The sequence below is a fragment of the Patagioenas fasciata genome, chromosome 35 (assembly GCF_037038585.1).
Source record: "Patagioenas fasciata isolate bPatFas1 chromosome 35, bPatFas1.hap1, whole genome shotgun sequence".
Classification (NCBI taxonomy): Eukaryota; Metazoa; Chordata; class Aves; order Columbiformes; family Columbidae; genus Patagioenas; species Patagioenas fasciata.
In genome coordinates, this window is record NC_092554.1 from 3,133,452 (window position 1) to 3,159,165 (window position 25,714).

General features: G+C 61.6%; 2 protein-coding genes across 2 annotated transcripts; both read left to right on the plus strand.

Annotated features, from left to right (window-relative positions):
* Positions 1-95: 95 nt before the first annotated feature.
* On the plus strand, positions 96-6,287 carry BAX (BCL2 associated X, apoptosis regulator). The gene is made up of 6 exons (XM_071801153.1): positions 96-241; positions 821-860; positions 958-1,116; positions 2,267-2,402; positions 4,427-4,531; positions 6,153-6,287. Exons 1-6 carry the CDS (start codon positions 142-144, stop codon positions 6,252-6,254), a joined length of 642 nt encoding a protein of 213 aa, XP_071657254.1. The 5' UTR covers positions 96-141; the 3' UTR covers positions 6,255-6,287.
* A 2,866-nt stretch (positions 6,288-9,153) lies between these two features.
* CACNG7 (calcium voltage-gated channel auxiliary subunit gamma 7) lies at positions 9,154-24,231 on the plus strand. The gene is made up of 6 exons (XM_071801152.1): positions 9,154-9,925; positions 12,621-12,824; positions 16,839-16,925; positions 18,367-18,507; positions 21,384-21,529; positions 23,944-24,231. The coding sequence occupies exons 2-6, from the start codon at positions 12,629-12,631 to the stop codon at positions 24,199-24,201; spliced, it is 828 nt and encodes a 275-aa protein (XP_071657253.1). The 5' UTR covers positions 9,154-9,925; positions 12,621-12,628; the 3' UTR covers positions 24,202-24,231.
* Positions 24,232-25,714: the final 1,483 nt, after the last annotated feature.

The following is a 25,714-nucleotide window of genomic DNA, read 5'->3' on the forward strand; positions in this document are numbered from 1 at the left end:
CGGGAGAGCTGGTGGGGGGGGTGGGCAGAGCCGAGTCCTGAGGGGGCGTGGCCAGGAGACGGGGGGCGTGGCGCCCCGCGCCGTGACGTTTCCCGCCCTCCTCGTGACGTGGCGCCGGCGCGCCCCGACCACGTGGTTGCGATGGCGGCGGCGGCGGCTGCGGCTCAGCGGGGCGGAGGTGGCGGCAGCGGCGACTCCGGGGGCGGCGGAGACCCCGACCCACCCCCGGGAGGGGGCGGCGGTGAGTGGGGAGACCCCCGGGGCGGGGGGCGGCTGCTTGTTCCGGGGGGTACGGCGGGTTCCTCCCGGGGGGTGCGGCCGGTTCGTTCCAGGAAGCCGCGGCCGGTTCTTCACGGGGAGAGGCTGTTCGTTCCCGGGGGGTGCGGCCGGTTCGTCCCGGGGATGCGGTCCGTTAGTCCGGGGGGTGCAGTCCGTTCATTCCGGGAAGCTGCGACCGGTTCGTCCCGGGGGTCGGGTCCCGTTACTTCCGGGAGGTGCGGCCGGTTACTCCCGGGGGGTGCGGCCGGTTAATCCCAGGGATGCGGCCCGTTCGTCCGGGGATCGAGTGCCGTTGCTTCCGGGGGGAGCGGCCGGTTCGTCCCGGGGGTCTGGTCCCGTTACTCCCGGGGGGTGCGGCCCGTTTGTTCCGGGAAGCCGCGGGCCGTTCGTCCCGGGGATCGGGTCCCGTTACTTCCGGGGGGAGCGGCCGGTTCGTCCGGGGGTCGGGTCCCGTTCGTCCCGGGGTTGGGTCCCGTTCATCCCGGGAAGCCGCGGCCTTTCCTGCCGCGTCCCCCCGGTGAACCGTCCCCCATCTCCACAGCGGACCAGATCCTGCAGACCGGGGCGATCCTGCTGCGGGGGTGAGTGCGGCTGGGGGGGCGGTTCCCGGGGTTTGAGGGAGGAGGGGGGGTCCCGGTTCCGCACCCACCGGCCCGGGGTGTGTGTGGTTCCCCGCAGGTTCATCCGGGAGCGCGCCGAGCGCTGCGGGGACCCGCGGGCGGTGGAGCTGGGCCGGGCGGAGCTGGGCCCCCCCCCCACTCACCCCGACACCAAGCGGCTGAGCGAGTGCCTGCGCAAGATCGGGGACGAGCTGGACCGCAACACGGAGCTGCAGAGGTGGGGGACGCTCACCCCCGGGTCACCTCCAGTGCCCCCCAGGTCATCCCCGTTGCCCCCCAGGTCATCCCCGTTGCCCCCCATGTCATCCCCATGTCACCCCCATTTCCCCCCAGGTCACCCCCTTTGCCTTCCCTTTCCCCCCATGTCATTCTCATTCCTCCCCACCCCTTATTTCCCTTATTTACTTCCCCCCCCCCGTCCCCCTTTATTTACCCCTCCTCCCCCCTTTATTTACCCCTCCTCCCCCCTTTATTTACCCCTCCCCCCCCTTTATTTACCCCTCCCCCCCCTTTATTTACCCCTCCCCCCCCCTTTATTTACCCCTCCCCCCCTTTATTTACCCCTCCTCCCCCCTTTATTTACCCCTCCTCCCCCCTTTATTTACCCCTCCCCCCCTTTATTTACCCCTCCCCCCCCTTTATTTGTTCCCCCCCCCCTTTATTTGTTCCCCCCCCCCTTTATTTGTTCCCCCCCCCTTTATTTGTTCCCCCCCCCTTTATTTATTCCCCCCCCCCTTTATTTATTCCCCCCCCCCTTTATTTATTCCCCCCCCCCTTTATTTATTCCCCCCCCCTTTATTTATTCCCCCCCCCTTTATTTATCTCTCTCCCCTCCCTTATTTATATCCCTCCTCCCTTATTTATATCTCCACCCCATTATTTATTTCCCTCCCCTTATTTATCCCCCCATTATTTCCCACCATGTCTCCCCCCATTCCTCTCCATGTGCCCCCCTCTCCCCCATGTCCCCCCCAGGCTGATCGAGCGCGTGGACTGTGGGTCCCCCGGCGGCTGTTTTACCCCATTCCCCCCCATTTTTGGGGTGCCCCCCAGGCTGATCGAGCACGTGGGCTCCGGATCCCCCAAGGGCTGTTTTACCCCATTCCCCCCCATTTTTGGGGTGCCCCCCAGGCTGATCGAGCGCATGGGCTGCGGGGCCCCCCGGGAGCTGTTTTACCCCATTCCCCCCCATTTTTGGGGTGCCCCCCAGGCTGATCGAGCGCGTGGGCTCCGGATCCCCCAAGGGCTGTTTTACCCCATTCCCCCCCATTTTTGGGGTGCCCCCCAGGCTGATCGAGCGCGTGGGCTCCGGATCCCCCAAGGGCTGTTTTACCCCATTCCCCCCCATTTTTGGGGTGCCCCCCCAGGCTGATTGAGCGCGTGGGCTGCGGGGCCCCCCGGGAGCTGTTTTTCCGCGTGGCCACCGAGATGTTTGCGGACGGGACCTTCAACTGGGGCCGCGTGGTCGCCCTGTTCTACTTCGCCTGTCGCCTCGTGCTCAAGGTGGGACCCCCCCGGACCCCCCTGTGACCTCCCCGATCTCCAGGACCTCCCCTGGGACCCCCCCTGACCCTGGGAACACCCCCAGAATCCCCTAACCCCCCCTGATTCCCCCTGACCCCTGGGACCCCCCCTGACTTTTGCTGAGTTACCTGACCCCCCTGTGTCCCCACTGACCCCTGGGACCCCCCCTGAGCCCCCCAGACCCCCCCGACCCCGGGGACACCCCCAGAATGCCCTGACCCCTCTTGGGACCCCCCATGACCCCTGTGTCCCTCCCAGACCCCTGGGACCCCCCCTGTGTCCTCCCCAGACCTCTGGGACCCCCCCTGACCCCCCCAACCCCTGGGACTCCCGTGTGCCCCCCAGACCCCCCCTTACCCTGAGGACACCCCCAGAACCTCTTGACCCCTCCTGGGACTCCCCATGACCTCAGAGAGCCCCTTGATCCCTAGGACACCCCCTGACTTCCGCTGAGCCACCTGACCCCCCCCCCCCCAACCCCTGGGAAACCCCCTGTGTACCCCCTGACCCCTGGGACCCCCCCTGACCCTTCCCGACCCTGGGGACACCCCCAGAACCCCTTGACCCCTCCTGGGACCCCCCCCATGACCCCAGGGAACCCCCTTATCCCCCCTCAGACCCCTGGAACCCTCCCAGACCCCCCTGACCCCTGAGACACCCCCTGGGACCCCCCCCTCAGACCCCTGGGATCCCCCTAGACCCTCCCTTGACCCCTGTGTCCCCCCCACTGACTGGTGCTCAAGGTGGGACCCCCCCAGGACCCCTGGGACCACCCTGTCTCCCCCAGACCCCAGGGACACCCCCAGAACCCCCTGACCCCTCCTGGGACCCCCCCTGACCCCTGGGACCCCCCAGTCCCCCCATGTCCCCCCCACCAGTTGGTGCTCAAGGTGGGACCCCCCTGGACCTCTGGGACCTCCCAGTCCGCCCATGTCCCCCCTACATCACCCTGTGTGTCCCTGTGTCCTCCCCTGGCCCCTCCTGACCCTTGGGACCCCCCCCCCCGGCCCCCCCTGACCCCCAAAACCCCCCATGTCCCCCCATTTTCCCCAGACCCTGTGCACTCAGCTCCCCGAACTGGTTCGCACCATCCTGGGTTGGGACCCCCCAAAAACCCCCAGGAACCCCCCGGGGCCCCCCCAAACACCCTTCCCCTGACCCCCCCTGACTCCCCCAGACCCCCCCAACCCCCCACACCCCCATGGACCCCCAAAACCCCCGTGTCCCCCCGTTTTGCAGGGGCTGTGCAGGCAGCTCCCCGAGCTGGTTCGCACCACCCTGGGCTGGACGCTGGACCCCCAGGACCCCCGGAAACCCCCCAGACCCCCCAAAACCCCCCGGGACCCCCCCAAACACCCTCCCCAGGACCCCCCCTAACCCCCCCCAACCCCCCAGACCCCCATGGACCCCCAAAACCCCCGTGTCCCCCCGTTTTGCAGGCGCTGTGCAGGCAGCTCCCCGAGCTGGTTCGCACCACCCTGGGTTGGGATCCCCCAAAAACCCCCAGGAACCCCCCAAAACCTCACAGGACCCCCCCAAACACCCTCCCCAGGACCCCCCCTAACCCCTCCCAACCCCCCAGACCCCCATGGACCCCCAAAACCCCCGTGTCCCCCCATTTTGCAGGCGCTGTGCAGGCAGCTCCCCGAGCTTGTTCACACCATCCTGGGTTGGGATCCCCCAAAAAACCCCGGGAACCCCCCAAAACCTCACAGGACCCCCCCAAACACCCTCCCCAGGACCCCCCCAACCCCCCCCAACCCCCCAGACCCCCATGGACCCCCAAAACCCCCCATGTCCCCCCATTTTCCCCCAGGCCCTGCGCACTCAGCTCCCCGAACTGGTTCGCACCATCCTGGCTTGGGCCCCCCAAAAACCCCCCAGGAACCCCCCAAAACCTCACAGGACCCCCCCAAACACCCTCCCCAGGACCCCCCCTAATCCCCCCCAACCCCCCAGACCCCCATGGAGCCCCAAAACCCCCGTGTCCCCCCGTTTTGCAGGCGCTGTGCAGGCAGCTCCCCGAGCTGGTTCGCACCATCCTGGGCTGGACGCTGGAGTTCCTGCGGGAGCGCGTGCTGGGCTGGATCCAGGCACAGGGCGGATGGGTGAGCACCCCAAAACCGCCCCAAAATAACCCCCAAAACACCCCAATACCACCCCAAAATAACCCTCTTTGTGACCCCAAAACCACCCCAAAAAACCCCCTTTGTAATCCCCAAAACACCCCCAAAAGAACCCCTTTCCTGACCCCTAAACAGCCCTTTGTCCCCCTCATGTCCCTCCACGTCCCCCCATGTCCCTGTATCTGTGTCCCCCCCACATCCCCCCCATGTCCCCATATCTGTGTCCCCCCCCATCCCACCCCGCCTGTATGTCCCCCCCCATGTCCCCCCCCATGGTCCCATATCTGTGTCCCCCCCTACTTGTCCATATCTCTGTGTCCCCCCACACCATGTCCCCATATCTCTCTGTCCCCCCCATGCCCCCCCCGCCATGGCCCCATATCTCCATACCCCCCCAACATGGCCCCCCACCCCCCCACTGTTCCCCCCCATATCTCCCCCTATGTCCCCCCCCATATGCCCCCATATCCCTCCCATATCCCTGTGTCCCTTCCCATGTCCCCCTGTCCCCCATAACCCCCCATATCCCCTCCCCATGTCCCCATATCTCCTGATGTCCCCCCATATCCCCCTGGTCTCCCCCCCCCCCATCTCCCCCACTGTTCCCCCCCCATCCCCATGTCCCCCCCATATCTCCCCCTATGTCCCCCTCTATATGCCCCCCATATCCCTGTGTCCACCCCCATTCCCCCCATGTCCCCCCTGTCCCCATTCCCCCTCATGTCCCCATTCCCCCCCCATCTCCCCCTGTCCCCCATTCCCCCCCGTCCACCCCATTTCCCCCCCCATCCCCATGTGCCCTCCATGTCCCCCCCAGTCCCCCCATGTCCTCCCGTCCCCATGTCCCCATTTCCCCCCATGTCCCCCCTATGTCCCCCTTCCCCCCCGTCCCCCCATGTCCTCCCGTCCCCATGTCCCCATTCCCCCCCATGTCCCCATTCCCCACCATGTCCCCATGTCCCCATTCCCCCCAGTCCCCCCATGTCCTCCCCGTCCCCATGTCCCTATTCCCCCCATGTCCCCCCTATGTCCCCATTCCCCCCCGTCCCCCCATGTCCTCCCGTCCCCATGTCCCCATTTCCCCCCATGTCCCCATTCCCCCCCGTCCCCCCATGTCCCCGTGTCCCCATTCCCCCCCGTCCCCCCATGTCCTCCCTGTCCCCATGTCCCCATTCCCCCCCATGTCCCCATTCCCCACCATGTCCCCCCATGTCCCCATCCCCCCCATGTCCCCCCATGTCCCCATTCCCCCCCATCCCCCCCATTTCCCCCCATGTCCCCATTCCCCCCCATCCCCCCCATTTCCCCCCATCCCCCCCATTTCCCCCCATCCCCCCCATTTCCCCCCATGTCCCCATTTCCCCCCATGTCCCCATTCCCCCCCATCCCCCCCATGTCCCCCCATGTCCCCATTCCCCCCCATCCCCCCCATGTCCCCCCATGTCCCCATTCCCCCCCGTCCCCCCCTGTCCTCCCCGTCCCCATGTCCCTATTTCCCCCCATGTCCCCCCTATGTCCCCATGTCCCCCCCCATGTTCCCCCCCATATCCCCCCCCATGTCCCCCTGTCCCCGTTCCCGGGGTCTCACTGTGTCCCCCCCCAGGACGGGCTCCTCTCCTCCGTGTCCCCCCCCACCTGGCAGACCGTCTCCATTTTCGCCGCGGGGGTGCTCACCGCCTCGCTCACCATCTGGAAGATGTCCTGACCCCCCCAAATCGCGCATCCGACCCCCCCAAAATGTGTCACACCCCCCCCCCCCCCAAAAAAAACCGCCGGCAGGGACGGCGCTGCCCCCTCCCCCACCAAAAAAATACATTGCGGGGGGGGTTTTAACCACCTTGGACTTTATGGGGGGGGGACACGCACCCCCCCAGCAATGTGGTGCTTTGGGGGGGTGGTGTGACCCCTTAACCCCTCCAAATGGGGGTGACCCCCAAAACGGAGTGGAGGGAGGGGTGTGAAGGGGTCATGTGACTTATGACCACCCCCCCAGAGATATTGGGGGGGTCATGTGACCCCTTACCACCCCCCTCCCCACCTCCCCCCCAAGATGGGGGTGGGGGGGTCATGTGACTTGTGTTCATGCACCCCGATATTGGAGGGGGGGGGGTGTCATGTGACCCTTGAGATATTGGGGGGGGGCAGGGGGGAGGTCGTGTGACCCTTGAGATATTGGGGGGGGGGGGTCATGTGACCCCTGAGATTTGGGGGGGGCGGGGGTGGGGGGCACAACCATCGGGTATTTATTGGGACCCCCCCCCATGTGGTGACCCCCCCCATTGTGTGTGGGGGGGTGGGAATGGGGTTCCCCCCCCCCTCGGTGCTTCTCAGTGACGTCATGATGACGTCACGGGATGGGGGGGCCACTGCCTTCCCCCCTCTCTTTTTTCTTAATTTTCTATGTTTTTGGTTATTTCCTCTTTTTTGTATCTTTTTTATCTCGGGGGGGGCGGGGGGGGGGGTCGAATCTGGAAATAAAATTGGAAACAAAACTGAGCCTCTGGTGTCACTTTTGGGACCCCCCCCGTGTCCCCCCCCCACCCCAAAACCCCTCAGGGACCCCAAAGTGGGGCCAGTTTGGGGCGGTCCCTATTTTGGGCAGGGTCATTTTTGGGGGGGGGGTATTTTGGGGTCCCTTTCGGGGGGGTCCCTTTGGGGGGGTCCTTTTGGGGGGGGTCACTTTGGGGTCTCCATTTATGTTGCCCCTATTTTGGGGGAGGATTTGGGGGATCCCTGTGATTTGATTTGGGGGGGGACGCCTGCGTCCCTTTTCTGAGGAGGAAGGGGAGGGTTTGCCCGAACTCCTGGGTCCCTTTTTTAAGGGGTGGGGGGGTCTACCCGGACGCCTGGGTCCCCTATTGATGGGGGTGTGGCGGGGGGGGATGCCCGAACTCCTGGGTCCCTTTTTTGGGCGATGGGTGCCCGGACGCCTGGGTCCCCTATTGATGGGAAAGGGGGGGAATACCCGAACTCCTGGGTCCCTTTCTGAGGGGGTGGGGGGGGTCTACCCGAACGCCTGGGTCCCCTATTGATGGGGGTGTGGGGGGGGTGCCCGAACTCCTGGGTCCCTTTTTTGGGGCGATGGGTGCCCGGACGCCTGGGTCCCTTATTGATGGAAAGAGGGGGGGGATGCCCGAACTCCTGGGTCCCTTTTTTAAGGGGTGGGGGTGGTCTACCCGGACACCTGGGTCCCCTATTGATGGGGTGGGGGGGGAATATCCGAACTCCTGGGTCCCTTTTTAAGGGGTGGGGGTGGTCTACCCGGACGCCTGGGTCCCCTATTGATGGGGGTGGGCGGGGGATGCCCGAACTCCTGGGTCCCTTTTTTGGGGTGATGGCTGCCCGGACGCCTGGGTCCCTTATTGATGGAAAGAGGGGGGGGATGCCCGAACTCCTGGGTCCCTTTTTAAGGGGTGGGGGGGTCTACCCGGACGCCTGGGTCCCCTATTGATGGGGGTGGGCGGGGGATGCCCGAACTCCTGGGTCCCTTTTTTAAGGGGTGGGGGGGTCTACCCGAACGCCTGGGTCCCCTATTGATGGGGGTGTGGGGGGGATGCCCGAACTCCTGGGTCCCTTTTTTAAGGGGTGGGGGGGGGTCTACCCGGACGCCTGGGTCCCCTATTGATGGGGGTGTGGGGGGTTGCCCGAACTCCTGGGTCCCTTTTTAAGGGGTGGGGGGGTCTACCCGAACGCCTGGGTCCCCCATTGATGGAAAGGCGAGGGGGATGCCCGAACTCCTGGGTCCCTTTTTTGGGGCGATGGGTGCCCGGATGCCTGGGTCCCCTATTGATGGGAAAGGGGGGGAATACCCGAACTCCTGGGTCCCTTTCTGAGGGGGTGGGGGGGGTCTACCCGAACGCCTGGGTCCCCTATTGATGGAAAGGCGGGGGGGGATGCCCGAACTCCTGGGTCCCTTTCTTTGAGGTGATGGCTGCCCGGACGCCTGGGTCCCTTATTGATGGAAAGAGGGGGGGGGATGCCCGAACTCCTGGGTCCCTTTTTTAAGGGGTGGGGGGGTCTACCCGGACGCCTGGGTCCCCTATTGATGGGGGTGGGCGGGGGATGCCCGAACTCCTGGGTCCCTTTTTAAGGGGTGGGGGGGGTCTACCCGGACGCCTGGGTCCCCTAGTGATGGGGATGTGGGGGGGATGCCCGAACTCCTGGGTCCCTTTTTTTGGGGTGATGGGTGCCCGGACGCCTGGGTCCCCTATTGATGGGGGTGTGGGGGGTTGCCCGAACTCCTGGGTCCCTTTTTAAGGGGTGGGGGGGTCTACCCGGACGCCTGGGTCCCCTATTGATGGGGGTGTGGGGGGGGGGGATGCCCGAACTCCTGGGTCCCTTTTTTAAGGGGTGGGGGTGGTCTACCCGGACGCCTGGGTCCCCTATTGATGGGGGTGTGGGGGGGGATGCCCGAACTCCTGGGTCCCTTTTTTGGGTGATGGGTGCCCGGACGCCTGGGTCCCCTATTGATGGGGGGAGGGGGGATCGCGCACGGCCCCTTTAAGAGCGGCCGCCCCGGTGACATCACGGTGGCCGCGGGGGGGGGGGAGGGGCCGAAGGGGGGGGGGGGGTGCCCATCCCCCACCCCCCCCTCCCCCACCCCCCTCCCCTCCCCCCCGGCCGAGGCCGCCGCGCTCTGTGCGTCCGTCCGTCTGTCCGTCCGTCCTCCAGCGCAGCCGCCGCCGCCTCCGTCCGTCTGTCCGGTGCCCCCCCTCCTCCCCCCTCCCCCCGCGTCCGTCTGTCCTGCAGCATCTTGTCCGTCCCGCTCCCCCCCCCAACCCCCTCCCCCCGTGTCTGTCCGTCCGTCCGGCATCCCCCCCTCCCCCCACCCTGCATCCCGCGTCCGTCTGTCCTTCAGCCCCATCCTCCGTCCGTCTGTCCTTCAGCCCGACCCCCCCGCGTCCGTCTGTCCTTCATCCCCCATCCTCTGTCCGCCTGTCCCGCATCTCCATCCTCCGTCTGTCCGTCTGTCCTTCATCCCCTCCCCGCACCACCCCCCACCATCCCGTGTCCGTCTGTCCCGCATCCCCTCCCCCCCCGCGTCCGTTTGTCCCCACGTCGTGTCCGTTTGTCCCCCGGCGCGTCCGTCCCCTCCCCCCAACCCGCATCCCGTGTCCGTCTGCCCCGCGTCCGTTTGTCCCACATTCCCCCCCCCCCCCCAAAACGCGTCCGTCTGTCCTCCCGTGTCCGTTTGTCCTGCATTACCCCAGTGCGTCCATCTGTCCCTTGTCCCACTCCCCCCCCCCCCGCCACCCCGTGTCCGTCTGTTCCCCCCCACTACCCCTCCGTGTCCGTCTGTCCCCCCCCCCATCCCTCCGTGTCCGTCTGTCCGTCCGTCCCCGATGGCTCCGCGGGGCCCAGCGACGCCGTGAGCGGGTGAGGGGGGAGGGGGTGGGGGGGGTGGGGGCACACGCGTGTGCGAGGTCACGTTGTGGGGGGGGGGGGAGGGGGGAGGAAGGGGTCAGGGGTCACGCGCGCGTGTGCGGGGTCACGTGTGTGTGTGGGGTCACACGCGTGTGCAAAGGGCCATGCATGTGTGATTGCACACGTGTGTGTAAATGGGGGGGGGGGTGATGTGCACACGCATTTCCCCCCCCCATTATGGTCCCTGTGTCCCTAAAATCCCCCCCCCAAACACCCCCCTCCCCATGTCGCCCCTGCACCCCCTTATTCCCCCCCAAGTACCCCCCCAAATCCCCCCATTATCCCCAATACCCCCTTTATTCCCCTGTATGCCCCAAAACCCCAGCAACCCCCCAAACCCCCCCATAGTGACCCCCATGTCCCCCTTGATCCTTCTCCATCCTCCCCAAGACCCCCAGGACCCCCCACTCCATCCCCTGTATCCCCCCAAACCACCCTCAAAACCCCAATAACCCCCCCATAATGATCCCCCATGTCCCCCTTGTACCCCCCTTATCCTTCTCCATCCCCCTCCAAGACCCCCCCACTCCATACCCTGTATCCCCCCAAAACCCCAATAACCCCCCCATAATGACCCCCCATGTCCCCCTTGTACCCCCCTTATCCTTCTCCATCCCCCCCAAGACCCCCCCACTCCATACCCTGTATCCCCCCAAAACCCCAATAACCCCCCCATAGTGACCCTCCATGTCCCCCTTGTACCCCCCTTATCCTTCTCCATCCCCCCCAAGACCCCCCACTCCATACCCTGTATCCCCCCAAAACCCCAATAACCCCCCCATAGTGACCCTCCATGTCCCCCTTGTACCCCCCTTATCCTTCTCCATCCCCCCCAAGACCCCCCACTCCATACCCTGTATCCCCCCAAAACCCCAATAACCCCCCCATAGTGACCCTCCATGTCCCCCTTGTACCCCCCTTATCCTTCTCCATCCCCCCCAAGACCCCCCACTCCATACCCTGTATCCCCCCAAAACCCCAATAACCCCACCATAGTGACCATGTCCCCCCTGCATCCTTCTCCACCCCCCCACTCCATCCCCTGCATCCCCCCAAAACCACCCAAAAACCCCAATAGCCCCCCCATAGTGACCCTCATGTCCCCCCTGTATCCTTCTCCATCCCCCCAGGACCCCCCACTCCATCCCCTGTATCCCCCTCCATCACCCCCAATACCCCTAACACCCCCCACTCCATCCCCTGCATCCCTCTCCATCACCCCAATACCCCCAACTCCATCCCCTGTATCCCCCTAAGGCCCCCCAAGAACCCCAATAGCCCCCCCATAGCGACCCCCATGTCCCCTCCATATCCTTCTCCATCCCCCCAGGACCCCCCACTCCATCCCCTGTACCCCCCTCCATCACCCCAATACCCCCAACTCCATCCCCTGTATCCCTCTCCATCACCCCAATACCCCCTTTATTCCCCCTCTATCCCCCCAAAACCCCATGAAACCCCCCCAAAACCCCATGAAAACCCCCCATAAACCCCCCCATAGTGACCCCCATGTCCCCCCCGTATCCTTCTCCATCCCCCCAGGACCCCCCACTCCATCCCCTGTATCCCTCTCCATCACCCCAATACCCCCTTTATTCCCCCTGTATCCCCCCAAAACCCCATGAAAACCCCCCATAAACCCCCCCATAGTGACCCCCATGTCCCCCCCATATCCTTCTCCATCCCCCCAGGACCCCCCACTCCATCCCCTGTACCCCCCTCCATCACCCCGATACCCCCAACACCCCCCAACTCCATCCCCTGTATCCCTCTCCATCACCCCAATACCCCCTTTATTCCCCCTGTATCCCCCCAAGACCCCATGAAACCCCCCAAAACCCCATGAAAACCCCCCATAAACCCCCCCATAGTGACCCCCATGTCCCCCCCATATCCTTCTCCATCCCCCCAGGACCCCCAACTCCATCCCCTGTATCCCCCTCCATTACCCCCAATACCCCCAACACCCTTCACTCCATCCCCTGTATCCCTCTCCATCACCCCCAATACCCCCAACAGCCCCCACTCCATCCCCTGTATCCCTCTCCATCACCCCAATACCCCCAACTCCATCCCCTGTATCCCCCCAAAACCCCCCAAAAACCCCAATAGCCCCCCCATAGCGACCCCCATGTCCCCTCCATATCCTTCTCCATCCCCCCAGGATCCCCCACTCCATCCCCTGTATCCCTCTCCATCACCCTCAATACCCCCAACACCCCCCAACTCCATCCCCTGTATCCCTCTCCATCACCCCCAATACCCCCAACAGCCCCCACTCCATCCCCTGTATCCCTCTCCATCACCCCCAATACCCCCAACACCCCCCACTCCATCCCCTGTATCCCTCTCCATCACCCCAATACCCCCAACTCCATCCCCTGTATCCCCCTAAGGCCCCCCAAGAACCCCAATAGCCCCCCCATAGCGACCCCCATGTCCCCTCCATATCCTTCTCCATCCCCCCAGGACCCCCCACTCCATCCCCCGTATCCCTCTCCATCACCCCCAATACCCCCAACTCCATGCCCTGTATCCCTCTCCATCACCCCTGTATCCCCCCAAACCCCCACGAAACCCCCCCAAAGCCCCACGAAACCCCCCCAAAGCCCCCCCCACCCCCCCGTGACGCCCGTTCCCGTTGCAGGGAGCAGGATGAGCTCGTGCAGCTCGCGGGCGCTGACGCTGCTGAGCAGCGTGTTCGGGGCCTGCGGGCTGCTGCTGGTGGGCATCGCCGTCAGCACCGACTACTGGCTCTACATGGAGGAGGGGGTGGTGCTGCCGCAGAACCAGAGCACGCAGGTGCGCATGGCGCTGCACGCCGGGCTCTGGCGCGTCTGCTTCTTCGCTGGTACGTACCCCAAAACACAGCCCTGGGACCCAAACCCCGTCCCTGTATCCCAACATCCATCACTGGCACCCAAAACCCTGTCCCTGTATCCCAGAATCCATCACTGGTACCCAAACTCCATCACTGGTACCCAAAACCCCATCCCTGTATCCCAAACTCCATCACTGGTACCCAAAACCCCATCCCTGTATCCCAACATCCATCACTGGTACCCAAAACCCTGTCCCTGTATCCCAAACTCCATCACTGGTACCCAAAACCCTGTCCCTGTATCCCAACATCCATCACTGGTACCCAAAATCCCATCCCTGTATCCCAACATCCATCACTGGTACCCAAAACCCTGTCCCTGTATCCCAACATCCATCACTGGTACCCAAAATCCCATCCCTGTATCCCAACATCCATCACTGGCACCCAAAACCCCAGCCCTGTATCCCAACATCCATCACTGGCACCCAAAATCCCATCCCTGTATCCCAACATCCATCACTGGTACCCAAAATCCCAGCCCTGATACCCAAACCCCATCATTGGTACCCAAAACCCCATCCCTGTATCCCAAACCCCATCCCTGGTACCCAAAACCCTGTCCCTGTATCCCAACATCCATCACTGGTACCCAAATCCCATCCCTGTATCCCAACATCCATCACTGGTACCCAAAATCCCAGCCCTGATACCCAAACCCCATCATTGGTACCCAAAACCCCATCCCTGTATCCCAAACCCCATCCCTGGTACCCAAAACCCTGTCCCTGTATCCCAACATCCATCACTGGTACCCAAATCCCCATCCCTGTATCCCCAACCCCATCCCTGTATCCCAATCCATCCCATGGCGCTGCACGCCGGGCTCTGGCGCGTCTGCTTCTTCGCTGGTACGTCCCCCAAATCACAGCCCTGGGACCCAAACCCCGTCCCTGTATCCCAACATCCATCACTGGTACCCAAATCCCCATCCCTGACCTGGTACCCAAACACCATCACTGGTACCCAAAATCCCATCCCTGATACCCAAACCCCATCACTGGTACCCAAAACCCCATCCCTGTAACCCAGATTCCATCACTGGTACCCAAATCCCCATCCCTGTATCCCCAACCCCATCCCTGTATCCCAATCCATCCCATGGCGCTGCACGCCGGGCTCTGACGCGTCTGCTTCTTCGCTGGTACGTCCCCCAAATCACAGCCCTGGGACCCAAAACCCCAGCCCTGTATCCCAACATCCATCACTGGCACCCAAAACCCCATCCCTGTATCCCAGAATCCATCACTGGTACCCAAAACCCCATCCCTGTATCCCAACATCCATCACTGGCACCCAAAACCCCATCCCTGTATCCCAGAATCCATCACTGGTACCCAAAACCCCATCCCTGTATCCCAACATCCATCACTGGTACCCAAATCCCCATCCCTGTATCCCAGAATCCATCACTGGTACCCAAAACCCCGTTCCTGTAGCCCGACATCCATCACTGGTACCCAAAACCCCATCCCTGTATCCCAACATCCATCACTGGTACCCAAATCCCCATCCCTGTATCCCAGAATCCATCACTGGTACCCAAAACCCCGTTCCTGTAGCCCGACATCCATCACTGGTACCCAAAACCCCATCCCTGTATCCCAACATCCATCACTGGTACCCAAATCCCCATCCCTGTATCCCAGAATCCATCACTGGTACCCAAATCCCCATCCCTGACCTGGTACCCAAACCCCATCACTGGTACCCAAATCCCCATCCCTGTATCCCAACATCCATCACTGGTACCCAAAACCCCATCCCTGTATCCCTGAATCCATCACTGGTACCCAAAACCCCGTTCCTGTATCCCAACATCCATCACTGGTACCCAAATCCCCATCCCTGACCTGGTACCCAAACCCCATCACTGGTACCCAAAACCCCATCCCTGTATCCCAGAATCCATCACTGGTACCCAAATCCCCATCCCTGTATCCCAACATCCATCACTGGTACCCAAATCCCCATCCCTGACCTGGTACCCAAACCCCATCACTGGTGCCCAAATCCCATCCTTGTATCCCAAATCCCAATCTCAGTACCGTAAAAACCCATCCCTGTATCCCAAAATCCATCCCCGGTACCCAAATCCCCATCCCTGTATCCCAAAATCCATCACTGGTACTCAAATCCAATCACTGTATCCCAAAGTCCATCCCTGGTACCCAAAGCCCCGTCCCTGTATCCCAAAATTCATCACTGGTAACCAAAAAACCCATCCCTGGTACCCAAATCCCCATCCCTATATCCCAAATGTCATCCCTGTATCCCAAACCCCATCACTGGTACCCAAATCCCCATCCCTGTATCCCAGAATCCATCCCTGTATCCCAAAATCCATCCCTGGTACCCAAAACCCCATCCATGTATCCCAAATTCCAATCTCTGTACCGTAAAAACCCATCCCTGCATCCCAAATCCTATACCTGGTACCCAAATCCCTGTCCTTGTATCCCAAAACCCACCCCTGTATCCTAAAATCCTTCACTGGTACCCAAAACTCCATCCCTGGTACCCAAATCCCATCCTTGTATCCCAAAATCTATCCCTGCTACCCAAACCCCATCCCTGTATCCCAAAATCCATCACTGGTACCCAAAACTCCATCCCTGGTACCCAAATCCCATCCTTGTATCCCAAAATCTATCCCTGCTACCCAAACCCCATCCCTGTATCCCAAAATCCATCACTGGTACCCAAAACTCCATCCCTGGTACCCAAACCCCATCCCTGCATCCCAAACCTCATCACTGGTACCCAGAACCCCATCCCTGTATCCCAAAATCCATCCCCAGTATCCAAACCCCATCCCTGCATCCCAAACCCCATCACTGGTACTTAAATCCCCATCCCTGTATCCCAAATCCTATACCCGGTACCCACATTCCATCCCTGGTACCCAAATCCCTGTCCTTGTATCCCAAAACCCACCCCTGTATCCCAAACTCCATTCCTGGTACCCAAATCCCCATCCCTGACCTGGTACCTAAATCTCATCCTTGGTACCCAAATCCCATCCCCGTATCCCAAAATCCATCCCTGGTACCCAAACCCCATTCCTGTATCCCAAAATCCATCCCTGCATCCCAAAATCCATCCCTGGTACCCAAATCCTTATCCCTGTATCCCAAACCCCATCCCTGGTACCCAAATCCCCATCCCTGATCTGGTACCCAAATCCCATCCCTGTATCCCAAAATCCATCCCTGGTACCCAAACCCCTTCCCTGTATCCCAATCCCCATCCCTGTATCCCAAAATCCATCCCTGGTACCCAAATCCCCATCCCTGTATCCCAAACCCCATCCCTGGTACCCAAATCCCATCCCTGTATCCCAAAATCCATCCCTGGTACCCAAACCCCTTCCCTGTATCCCAATTCCCATTCCTGCATCCCAAAATCCCATCCCTGTATCCCAAAATCCATCCCTGATACCCAAACCCCTTCCCTGTATCCCAATCCCCATCCCTGTATCCCAAAATCCATCCTTGGTACCCAAACCCCATCCCTGTATCCCAAACCCCATCCCTGTACCCCAAAATCCATCCTTGGTACCCAAACCCCATCCCTGCATCCCAAAACCCATCCCGGTTTAGAATCTATAGATTCTATACATTTCCAGGCTGTGAGAAGGGTCTCTATAGGGTCCTACCTATAGATTCTACACAGTTCCAGGCCATGGGAAGTGTTTCTGCAGGGTCCTACCTATAGATTGTATATATTTCCAGGCCATGAGAAGGGTCTCTGTGGGTCTCAATGGGTCTCTACAAGGTCCTACCTATAGATTCTATACATTTCCAGGCCGTGAGAAGGGTCTCTATAGGGTCCTACCTATAGATTCTATACATTCCAGGCCGTGAGAAGGGTCTCTGTGGGTCTCAATGGGTCTCTACAAGGTCCTACCTATAGATTCTATACATTTCCAGGCCGTGAGAAGGGTCTCTATAGGGTCCTACCTATAGATTCTATACATTCCAGGCCGTGAGAAGGGTCGCTGCGTTGCCTCCGAGTATTTCCTGGAGCCCGAGATCAACCTGGTGACCGAGAACACCGAGAACATCCTCAGTGCGTCACCTATGGGGGCCATAGGGGACACGGGGGCTACGGGGCTTCTAGGGGGGCTATGGGCGTCATAGGGGTTCTATAGGGGCTATGGGGGCTCCAGGGCTTCTGTGGGGGTGGTGAGATGGTGTGGAGGGGTTCTGTAGAGTTCTATAGGGATCCATAGGGGTCTATAGGGTCCCCTCTGTGCAGAGACGGTGCGGAGGGCCATTCTGTTCCCCATGGTCAGCCTGTTCCTATAGGGGTCTATAGGGTTCCATAGGGGTCTGTAGGGATCCATAGGTGTCTATAGGGATCCATAGAGGTCTATAGATGTCTCCAGGGTTCTATAGGGATCCATAGAGGTCTATAGGTGTCTCTAGGGTTCTATAGGGATCCATAGGGGTCTATAGGGTTCCCTCCGTGCAGAGACGGTGCGGACGGCCACCTCGTTCCGCGTGGTCAGCCTGTTCCTATAGGGGTCTATAGGGTTCCATAGGGGTCTATAGAGTTCAGTGGGGTTCCATAGGTGTCTATAGAGTTCCATAGGGGTCTATAGGGACGCACAGGATTCCATAGGGTTCTGTGGGGTTCTATAGGGATCCATAGGGGTCTATAGGGTCCCCTCCATGCAGAGACGGTGTGGAAAGCCACCCCGTTCCCCATGGTCAGCCTGTTCCTATAGGGGTCTATAGGTGTCTATCGGGTTCCATAGGAGTCTACAGGGTTCCATAGGGGTCTATAGGGTTCAGTGAGGTTCCATACGTGTCTACAGGGGTCTATAGGGTCCCCTCCGTGCAGAGACGGTGTGGACGGCCACCCCGTTCCCCATGGTCAGCCTGTTCCTATAGGGGTCTATAGGTGTCTATCGGGTTCCATAGGAGTCTACAGGGTTCCATAGGGGTCTCTAGGGTTCAGTGAGGTTCCATAGGTGTCCATAGGGGTCTATAGGGTCCCCTCCGTGCAGAGACGGTGCGGACGGCCACCCCGTTCCCCATGGTCAGCCTGTTCCTATCGGGGTCTATAGGTGTCTATCGGGTTCCATAGGGGTCTATCGGGTTCCATAGGGGTCTCTAGGGTTCAGTGAGGTTCCATAGGTGTCTATAGGGGTCTATAGGGTCCCCTCCGTGCAGAGACGGTGCGGACGGCCACCCCGTTCCCCATGGTCAGCCTGTTCCTATAGGGGTCTATAGGTGTCTACTGGGTTCCATAGGGGTCTATCGGGTTCCATAGGGCTCTATAGGGTTCAGCGAGGTTCCATAGGTGTCTATAGGGGTCTATAGGGTCCCCTCCGTGCAGAGACGGTGCGGACGGCCACCCCGTTCCCCATGGTCAGCCTGTTCCTATCGGGGTCTATAGGTGTCTATCGGGTTCCATAGGGGTCTATAGGGTTCCATAGGGGTCTCTAGGGTTCAGCGAGGTTCCATAGGTGTCTATAGGGGTCTATAGGGTCCCCTCCGTGCAGAGACGGTGCGGACGGCCACCCCGTTCCCCATGGTCAGCCTGTTCCTCGTCTTCACGGCCTTCGTCATCAGCAACGTGGGCCACATCCGGCCCCAGCGCACGCTGCTGGCCTTCGTCTCCGGCATCTTCTTCATCCTCTCCGGTGAGAGACCCCCCACAGCCCCCTATAGACCCCCCCAAAACCCCCTATGAACCCCCCAAACCGGGCACCCCCATAGCACCCCCCAGGGACCCCAAAAACTGCCCCAAAATGACCCCCAAGCCCCCATTCCCCAGCACACGTTGCAGCATCTTCATCATCCTCTCCCATGGGAGACGCCCAAAAACCACCTATAGACCCCCCAAAAACCCCTACAGACCCCCCAAAAAACTCCTCTAGACCCCCCAAACACCCCTATAGACCTCCCCAAAACACCCCCAAACCAGGTACCCCCATAGCACCCCCCAGGGACCCCAAAAACTGCCCCAAAATGACCCCCAAGCCCCCATTCCCCAGCACACGCTGCAGCAGCATCATCATCCTCTCCCATGGGAGACCCGCGAAAACCACCTATAGACCCCCCAAAAACCCCTATAGACCCCCCAAAAAACTCCTCTAGACCCCCCAAACACCCCTATAGACCCCCCAAAACACCCCCAAACCAGGTACCCCCATAGCGCCCCCCAGGGACCCCAAAAACTGCCCCAAAATGACCCCCAAGCCCCCATTCCCCAGCACACACTGCAGCATCTTCATCATCCTCTCCCATGGGAGACGCCCAAAAACCACCTATAGACCCCCCAAAACCACTCATAGACCCCCCATAAACCCCTATGGACCCCCCAAAACACCCTATAGAGCCCCCCAAACTGGGTACCCCCAAAGTGCCCCCCAGGGACCCCAAAAACTGACCCAAACCCCCCAAATTCCCATCACACGCTGCTGCTCTTCATCTGCAGCATCTTCATCATCCTCTCCCACGGGAGACCCCCAAAACACCCCCTATAGACCCCCCAAATCACCCCCAAACCAGACACCCCCATAATGCCCCCCAGGGACCTCAGAAACGCCCCCAAAACTGCCCCAGAGCCCCCAGATCTGACCCCAGAAAACCCCAGATCTGCCCCTGGGACCCCCCTAAACCCCCAGAACTGACCCAGGGGGTGGTTTTGGGGTCCCCCCATGCCCATGGGGGTGTTTTGGGGTCCCAGGGCTGTCTCTGGTGGTGGGGCTGGTTCTCTCCAGCACCCCCAGGTCCGCCCCAGGGATCCCCCAAATCTGCTCCTGGGGGTGTTTTGGGGTCCCCTCATGCCCATAGGGGTTGTTTTGGGGTCCCCCCATGCCCATGGGGGTTGTTTTGGGGTGCCAGGGCTGTCCCTGGTGGTGGGGCTGGTGCTGTACATCTCCAGCTCTCCCAGGGGGTGTTTTGGGGTCCCCCCGGTTACCAGGGGTGTTTTGGGGTCCCCCCAATGACCAGGGGTGTTTTGGGGTGCCAGGGCTGTCCCTGGTGGTGGGGCTGGTGCTGTACATCTGCAGCTCCCCCAGGGGGTGTTTTGGGGTCCCCCCGGTTACCAGGGGTGTTTTGGGGTCCCCCCATGCCCATGGGGGTGTTTTGGGGTGCCAGGGCTGTCCCTGGTGGTGGGGCTGGTGCTGTACATCTCCAGCTCTCCCAGGGGGTGTTTTGGGGTCCCCCCGGTTACCAGGGGTGTTTTGGGGTCCCCCCATGCCCATGGGGGTGTTTTGGGGTGCCAGGGCTGTCCCTGGTGGTGGGGCTGGTGCTGTACATCTCCAGCTCTCCCAGGGGGTGTTTTGGGGTCCCCCCGGTTACCAGGGGTGTTTTGGGGTCCCCCCGTGCCCATGGGGGTGTTTTGGGGTCCCCCCATGCCCATGGGGTTGTTTTGGGGTGCCAGGGCTGTCCCTGGTGGTGGGGCTGGTGCTGTACACCTGCAGCTCCCCCAGGGGGGGTTTTGGGGTCCCCCCAGTTACCAGGGGTGTTTTGGGGTCCCCCCATGCCCATGGGGGTGTTTTGGGGTGCCAGGGCTGTCCCTGGTGGTGGGGCTGGTGCTGTACATCTGCAGCTCCCCCAGGGGGTGTTTTGGGGTCCCCCCGGTTACCAGGGGTGTTTTGGGGTCCCCCCATGCCCATGGCTTGTTTTGGGGTGCCAGGGCTGTCCCTGGTGGTGGGGCTGGTGCTGTACATCTGCAGCTCCCCCAGGGGGTGTTTTGGGGTCTCCCCAGTTACCAGGGATGTTTTGGGGTCCCCCCGGTTACCAGGGGTGTTTTGGGGTCCCCCCGGTTACCAGGGGTGTTTTGGGGTCCCCCGTGCCCATGGGGTTGTTTTGGGGTCCCCCCAGTTACCAGGGGTGTTTTTGGGGTCCCCCCAATGACCGGGGTTGTTTTGGGGTGCCAGGGCTGTCCCTGGTGGTGGGGCTGGTGCTGTACATCTCCAGCTCCCCCAGGGGGTGTTTTGGGGTCCCCCCGGTTACCAGGGGTGTTTTGGGGTCCCCCCATGCCCATGGGGGTGTTTTGGGGTGCCAGGGCTGTCCCTGGTTGTGGGGCTGGTGCTGTACATCTGCAGCTCCCCCAGGGGGTGTTTTGGGGTCCCCCCGGTTACCAGGGATGTTTTGGGGTCCCCTGTGCCCATGGGGTTGTTTTGGGGTGCCAGGGCTGTCCCTGGTGGTGGGGCTGGTGCTGTACATCTGCAGCTCCCCCAGGGGGTGTTTTGGGGTCCCCCCGGTTACCAGGGGTGTTTTGGGGTCCCCCCATCCCCATGGGGGTGTTTTTGGGGTCCCCCGTGCCCATGGGGTTGTTTTGGGGTCCCCCCAGTTACCAGGGGTGTTTTGGGGTCCCCCCAATGACCGGGCTTGTTTTGGGGTGCCAGGGCTGTCCCTGGTGGTGGGGCTGGTGCTGTACATCTGCAGCTCCCCCAGGGGGTGTTTTGGGGTCCCCCCGGTTACCAGGGGTGTTTTGGGGTCCCCCCGTGCCCATGGGGGTGTTTTGGGGTCCCCCCATGCCCATGGGGTTGTTTTGGGGTGCCAGGGCTGTCCCTGGTGGTGGGGCTGGTGCTGTACATCTCCAGCATCAACGACGAGGTGATGAACCGGCCCAGTGGCTCGGACCAGTACTTCCAGTACCGCTACGGCTGGAGCTTCGCCTTCGCCGCCTCCTCCTTCCTGCTCAAAGAGGTGACGCGGCACACCCGGCCACGCGCGTTGCACGCTCATTGCACACTCATTGCACACCCGGCCACGCTCGTTGCACACTCATTGCACACCCGGCCACGCTCGTTGCACGCTCATTGCACACCCGGCCACGCTCGTTGCACGCTCATTGCACACCCGGCCACGCTCGTTGCACACTCATTGCACACCCTGCCACGCTCGTTGCACACCCTGGCACACTCATTGCACGCTTATTGCACGCTCATTGCACACCCTGCCACGCTCAGTGCACGCTCATTGCACGCTCATTGCACACTCATTGCACACCCTGCCACGCTCATTGCACGCTCACTGCACACCCTGCCACACTCATTGCATGCTCATTGCACGCTCATTGCACGCTCATTGCACACCCTGGCACGCTCATTGCATGCTCATTGCACACCCTGGCACACTCATTGCACGCTCATTGCACACCCTGCCACGCTCATTGCACGCTCATTGCACACCCTGCCATGCTCATTGCACGCTCATTGCACATCCTGCCACGCTCATTGCACGCTCGTTGCACGCTCATTGCACACCCTGCCACGCTCATTGCACACCCTGCCATGCTCATTGCACACCCTGCCACGCTCATTGCACGCTCACTGCACACCCTGCCACGCTCATTGCACGCTCATTGCACACCATTGCACCATTGGACACCATTGCACACCATTGCAAACCCTTGCATACCATTGCAAACCCTTGTACTCCTTGCAAACCCTTGCAAGCTGTTGCACACCATTGCACACCATTGCACACCCTTGCAAACCCTTGCACTCTATTGCAAACCCTTGCAATCCCTTGCACACCATTGTAAACCATTGCAAGCCATTGCACACCATTGCAAATCCTTGCACTCCTTTGCAAACCCTTGCACACCCTTGCAAACCCTTGCAAGCTGTTGCACACCATTGCACACCCTTGCACTCTATTGCAAACCCTTGCAAGCTGTTGCACACCATTGCACACCATTGTAAACCCTTGCACTCCATTGCAAACCCTTGCAAGCTGTTGCACACCATTGCACACCATTGCAATCCCTTGCAAACCCTTGCACACCTTGCAAAACCTTGCAAACCTTTGCACACCATCGCAAACCCTTGCAAGCTGTTGCACACCATTGCAATCCCTTGCACACCATTGCAAACCCTTGCACTCCTTGCAAACCCTTGCAAACTTTTGCACACCATTGCAAACCAATGCAAGCGCTTGCACTCCTTGCACACCTTGCAAACCATTGCAAGCTGTTGCACACCATTGCAAACCCTTGCACCCCTTGCACACCCTTGCAAGCTGCTGCACACCATTGCACACCATTGCAAACCCTTGCACTCCTTGCAAACCCTTGCACACCATTGCACACCATTGCAAACCCTTGCACTCCTTGCAAACCCTTGCACACCATTGCACACCATTGCACACCATTGCAAACCCTTGCACTCCTTGCAAACCCTCGCACGCTGTTGCACGCCGTTGCACGCGGGTTTCGCGGTGCGGGCGGTGCCGGTGACCCGTGTCCCGTGTCCCATGTCCCGTGTCCCGTGTCCCCGCAGGGCGCGGGGGTGATGTCCGTGTACCTGTTCACCACTGCACACCATTGCAAACCCTTGCACACCATTGCAAACCCTTGCAAACCTTTGCACTCTATTGCACACCATTGCAAATGCTTGCAAACCATTGTAAACCCTTGCACTCTATTGCAAACCCTTGCAAGCTGTTGCACACCATTGCACACCATTGCAAATGCTTGCACACCATTGTAAACCCTTGCACTCCTTGCAAACCCTTGCACACTCTTGTAAACCCTTGCAAGCTGCTGCACACCATTGCAAACCTTTGCACTCCATTGGAAACCCTTGCAAGCTGTTGCACATCATTGCAATCCCTTGCACACCATTGCAAACCCTTGCACTCCTTGCAAACTCTTGCACACCTTGCAAACCATTGCAAGCTGTTGCACACCATTGCACACCATTGCAAACCATTGCAAGCGCTTGCACTCCTTGCACACCTTGCAAACCATTGCAAGCTGTTGCACACCATTGCAAACCCTTGCACCCCTTGCACACCCTTGCAAGCTGCTGCACACCATTGCACACCATTGCAAACCCTTGCACTCCTTGCAAACCCTTGCACACCATTGCACACCATTGCAAACCCTTGCACTCCTTGCAAACCCTTGCACACCATTGCACACCATTGCACACCATTGCAAACCCTTGCACTCCTTGCAAACCCTTGCACACCATTGCACACCATTGCACACCATTGCAAACCCTTGCACTCCTTGCAAACCCTTGCACGCTGTTGCACGCCGTTGCACGCGGGTTTCGCGGTGCGGGCGGTGCCGGTGACCCGTGTCCCGTGTCCCGTGTCCCGTGTCCCCGCAGGGCGCGGGGGTGATGTCCGTGTACCTGTTCACCAAGCGCTACGCGGAGGAGGAGCTGTACCGGGCCCCCCCGGGGCTGCTGCGCCCCCGGCTCAGCGCCTGCTCGGGGCTGTCGGGCCAGTTCCTGCAGCCCCGCGCCTGGCCCCGCCCCCGCAGCGCGTCCGACGCCTCGTCCGAGCTGTCAATCAGGATGACGCAGAGCTACCCCCCCGCCATCCAGTACCCGCGGGGGGGGCACCTGTCCACGTCACCCTGCTAGGGGACAGGGGACATGGGGGGACATCGGGGACATGGGGGTGATGGGGACATTGGGGTGAGGGGGACATGGGGGGGCATCGGGGTGATGGGGACATCAGGGAGCCCGAGCTGTCAATCATCAGGGTGACACAGCCACGCCCCCGCCATCCAGTACCCGCGGGGGGGGCACCTGTCCACGTCACCCTGCTAGGGGACAGGGGACATGGGGGGACATCGGGGACACGGGGGTGATGGGGACATCGGGGTGATGGGGACATGGGGGGGCATCGGGGTGATGGGGACATCAGGGAGCCCGAGCTGTCAATCATCAGGGTGACACAGCTACCCCCCCGCCATCCAGTACCCGCGGGGGGGGCACCTGTCCACGTCACCCTGCTAGGGGACAGGGGACATGGGGGGACATCGGGGACATGGGGGTGATGGGGACATGGGGGGGCATCGGGGTTATGGGGACATCGGGGTGATGGGTGACACAACCACCCCCCCCCGCCATCCAGTACCCGCGGGGGGGGCACCTGTCCACGTCACCCTGCTAGGGGACAGGGGACATGGGGGGACATCGGGGACATGGGGGTGATGGGGACATTGGGGTGAGGGGGACATGGGGGGGCATCGGGGTGATGGGGACATCAGGGAGCCCGAGCTGTCAATCATCAGGGTGACACAGCTAACCCCCGCCATCCAGTACCCGCGGGGGGGGCACCTGTCCACGTCACCCTGCTAGGGGACAGGGGACATGGGGGGACATCGGGGACATGGGGGTGATGGGGACATGGGGGGACATGGGGGGGCATCGGGGTTATGGGGACATCGGGGTGATGGGGACATCAGGGACATGGGGGTCATGGGGACATCGGGGTGATGGGGACATTGGGGTGATGGGTGACACAACCACCCCCCCCCGCCATCCAATACCCGCGGGGGGGGCACCTGTCCACGTCACCCTGCTAGGGGACAGGGGACATGGGGGGACATCGGGGACATGGGGGGACATCGGGGTCATGGGGGTGATGGGGTCATGGGGACACCATGGGGACATTGGGACCTTGAGCTGTCAATCAAGGTGACACAGAGCGGCCACCCCCCACCATCCAGCACCCACAGGGGGGGCACCTGTCAATGTCACCCTGCTAGGGGACATGGGGACATGGGGGGACATGGGACATCATGGGGATGTGGGGGTGATGGGGACAGGGGGACATCATAGGGGGACATGGGGGACATTGGGGACACCAGGGACATGGGAGACATGGGGACATTGGGGGGACATGGGGACACAGGGGACATTGGGGACATCATGGGGACATGGGGATATTGGGGGGACATGGGGACATTGGGGACACAGGGAACATGGGGACATCATGGGAGGACATGGGGTGTTCTGGGGCCACCATGGGTGGGCCATCAGGGGTTGGGGACACCGTGGCCACCAGGACCCTTCTGGGGACGAGGCCACCGCCGGGGCCACCACGGGCCTGTCCTGGCCACCAGCGGCCATCTTGGCACCTCGATGG

Coding starts and splice junctions, on each gene's coding strand:
- BAX (XM_071801153.1), top strand. CDS start 142: ATGGCGGCGGCGGCGGCTGCGGCTCAGCGGGGCGGAGGTGGCGGCAGC. Junction 242..820: donor ACCCCCGGGAGGGGGCGGCG/GTGAGTGGGGAG, acceptor CCATCTCCACAG/CGGACCAGATCCTGCAGACC. Junction 861..957: donor GGGGCGATCCTGCTGCGGGG/GTGAGTGCGGCT, acceptor GGTTCCCCGCAG/GTTCATCCGGGAGCGCGCCG.
- CACNG7 (XM_071801152.1), top strand. CDS start 12,629: ATGAGCTCGTGCAGCTCGCGGGCGCTGACGCTGCTGAGCAGCGTGTTC. Junction 18,508..21,383: donor CATCTTCTTCATCCTCTCCG/GTGAGAGACCCC, acceptor TTGGGGTGCCAG/GGCTGTCCCTGGTGGTGGGG. Junction 21,530..23,943: donor CCTCCTTCCTGCTCAAAGAG/GTGACGCGGCAC, acceptor GTGTCCCCGCAG/GGCGCGGGGGTGATGTCCGT.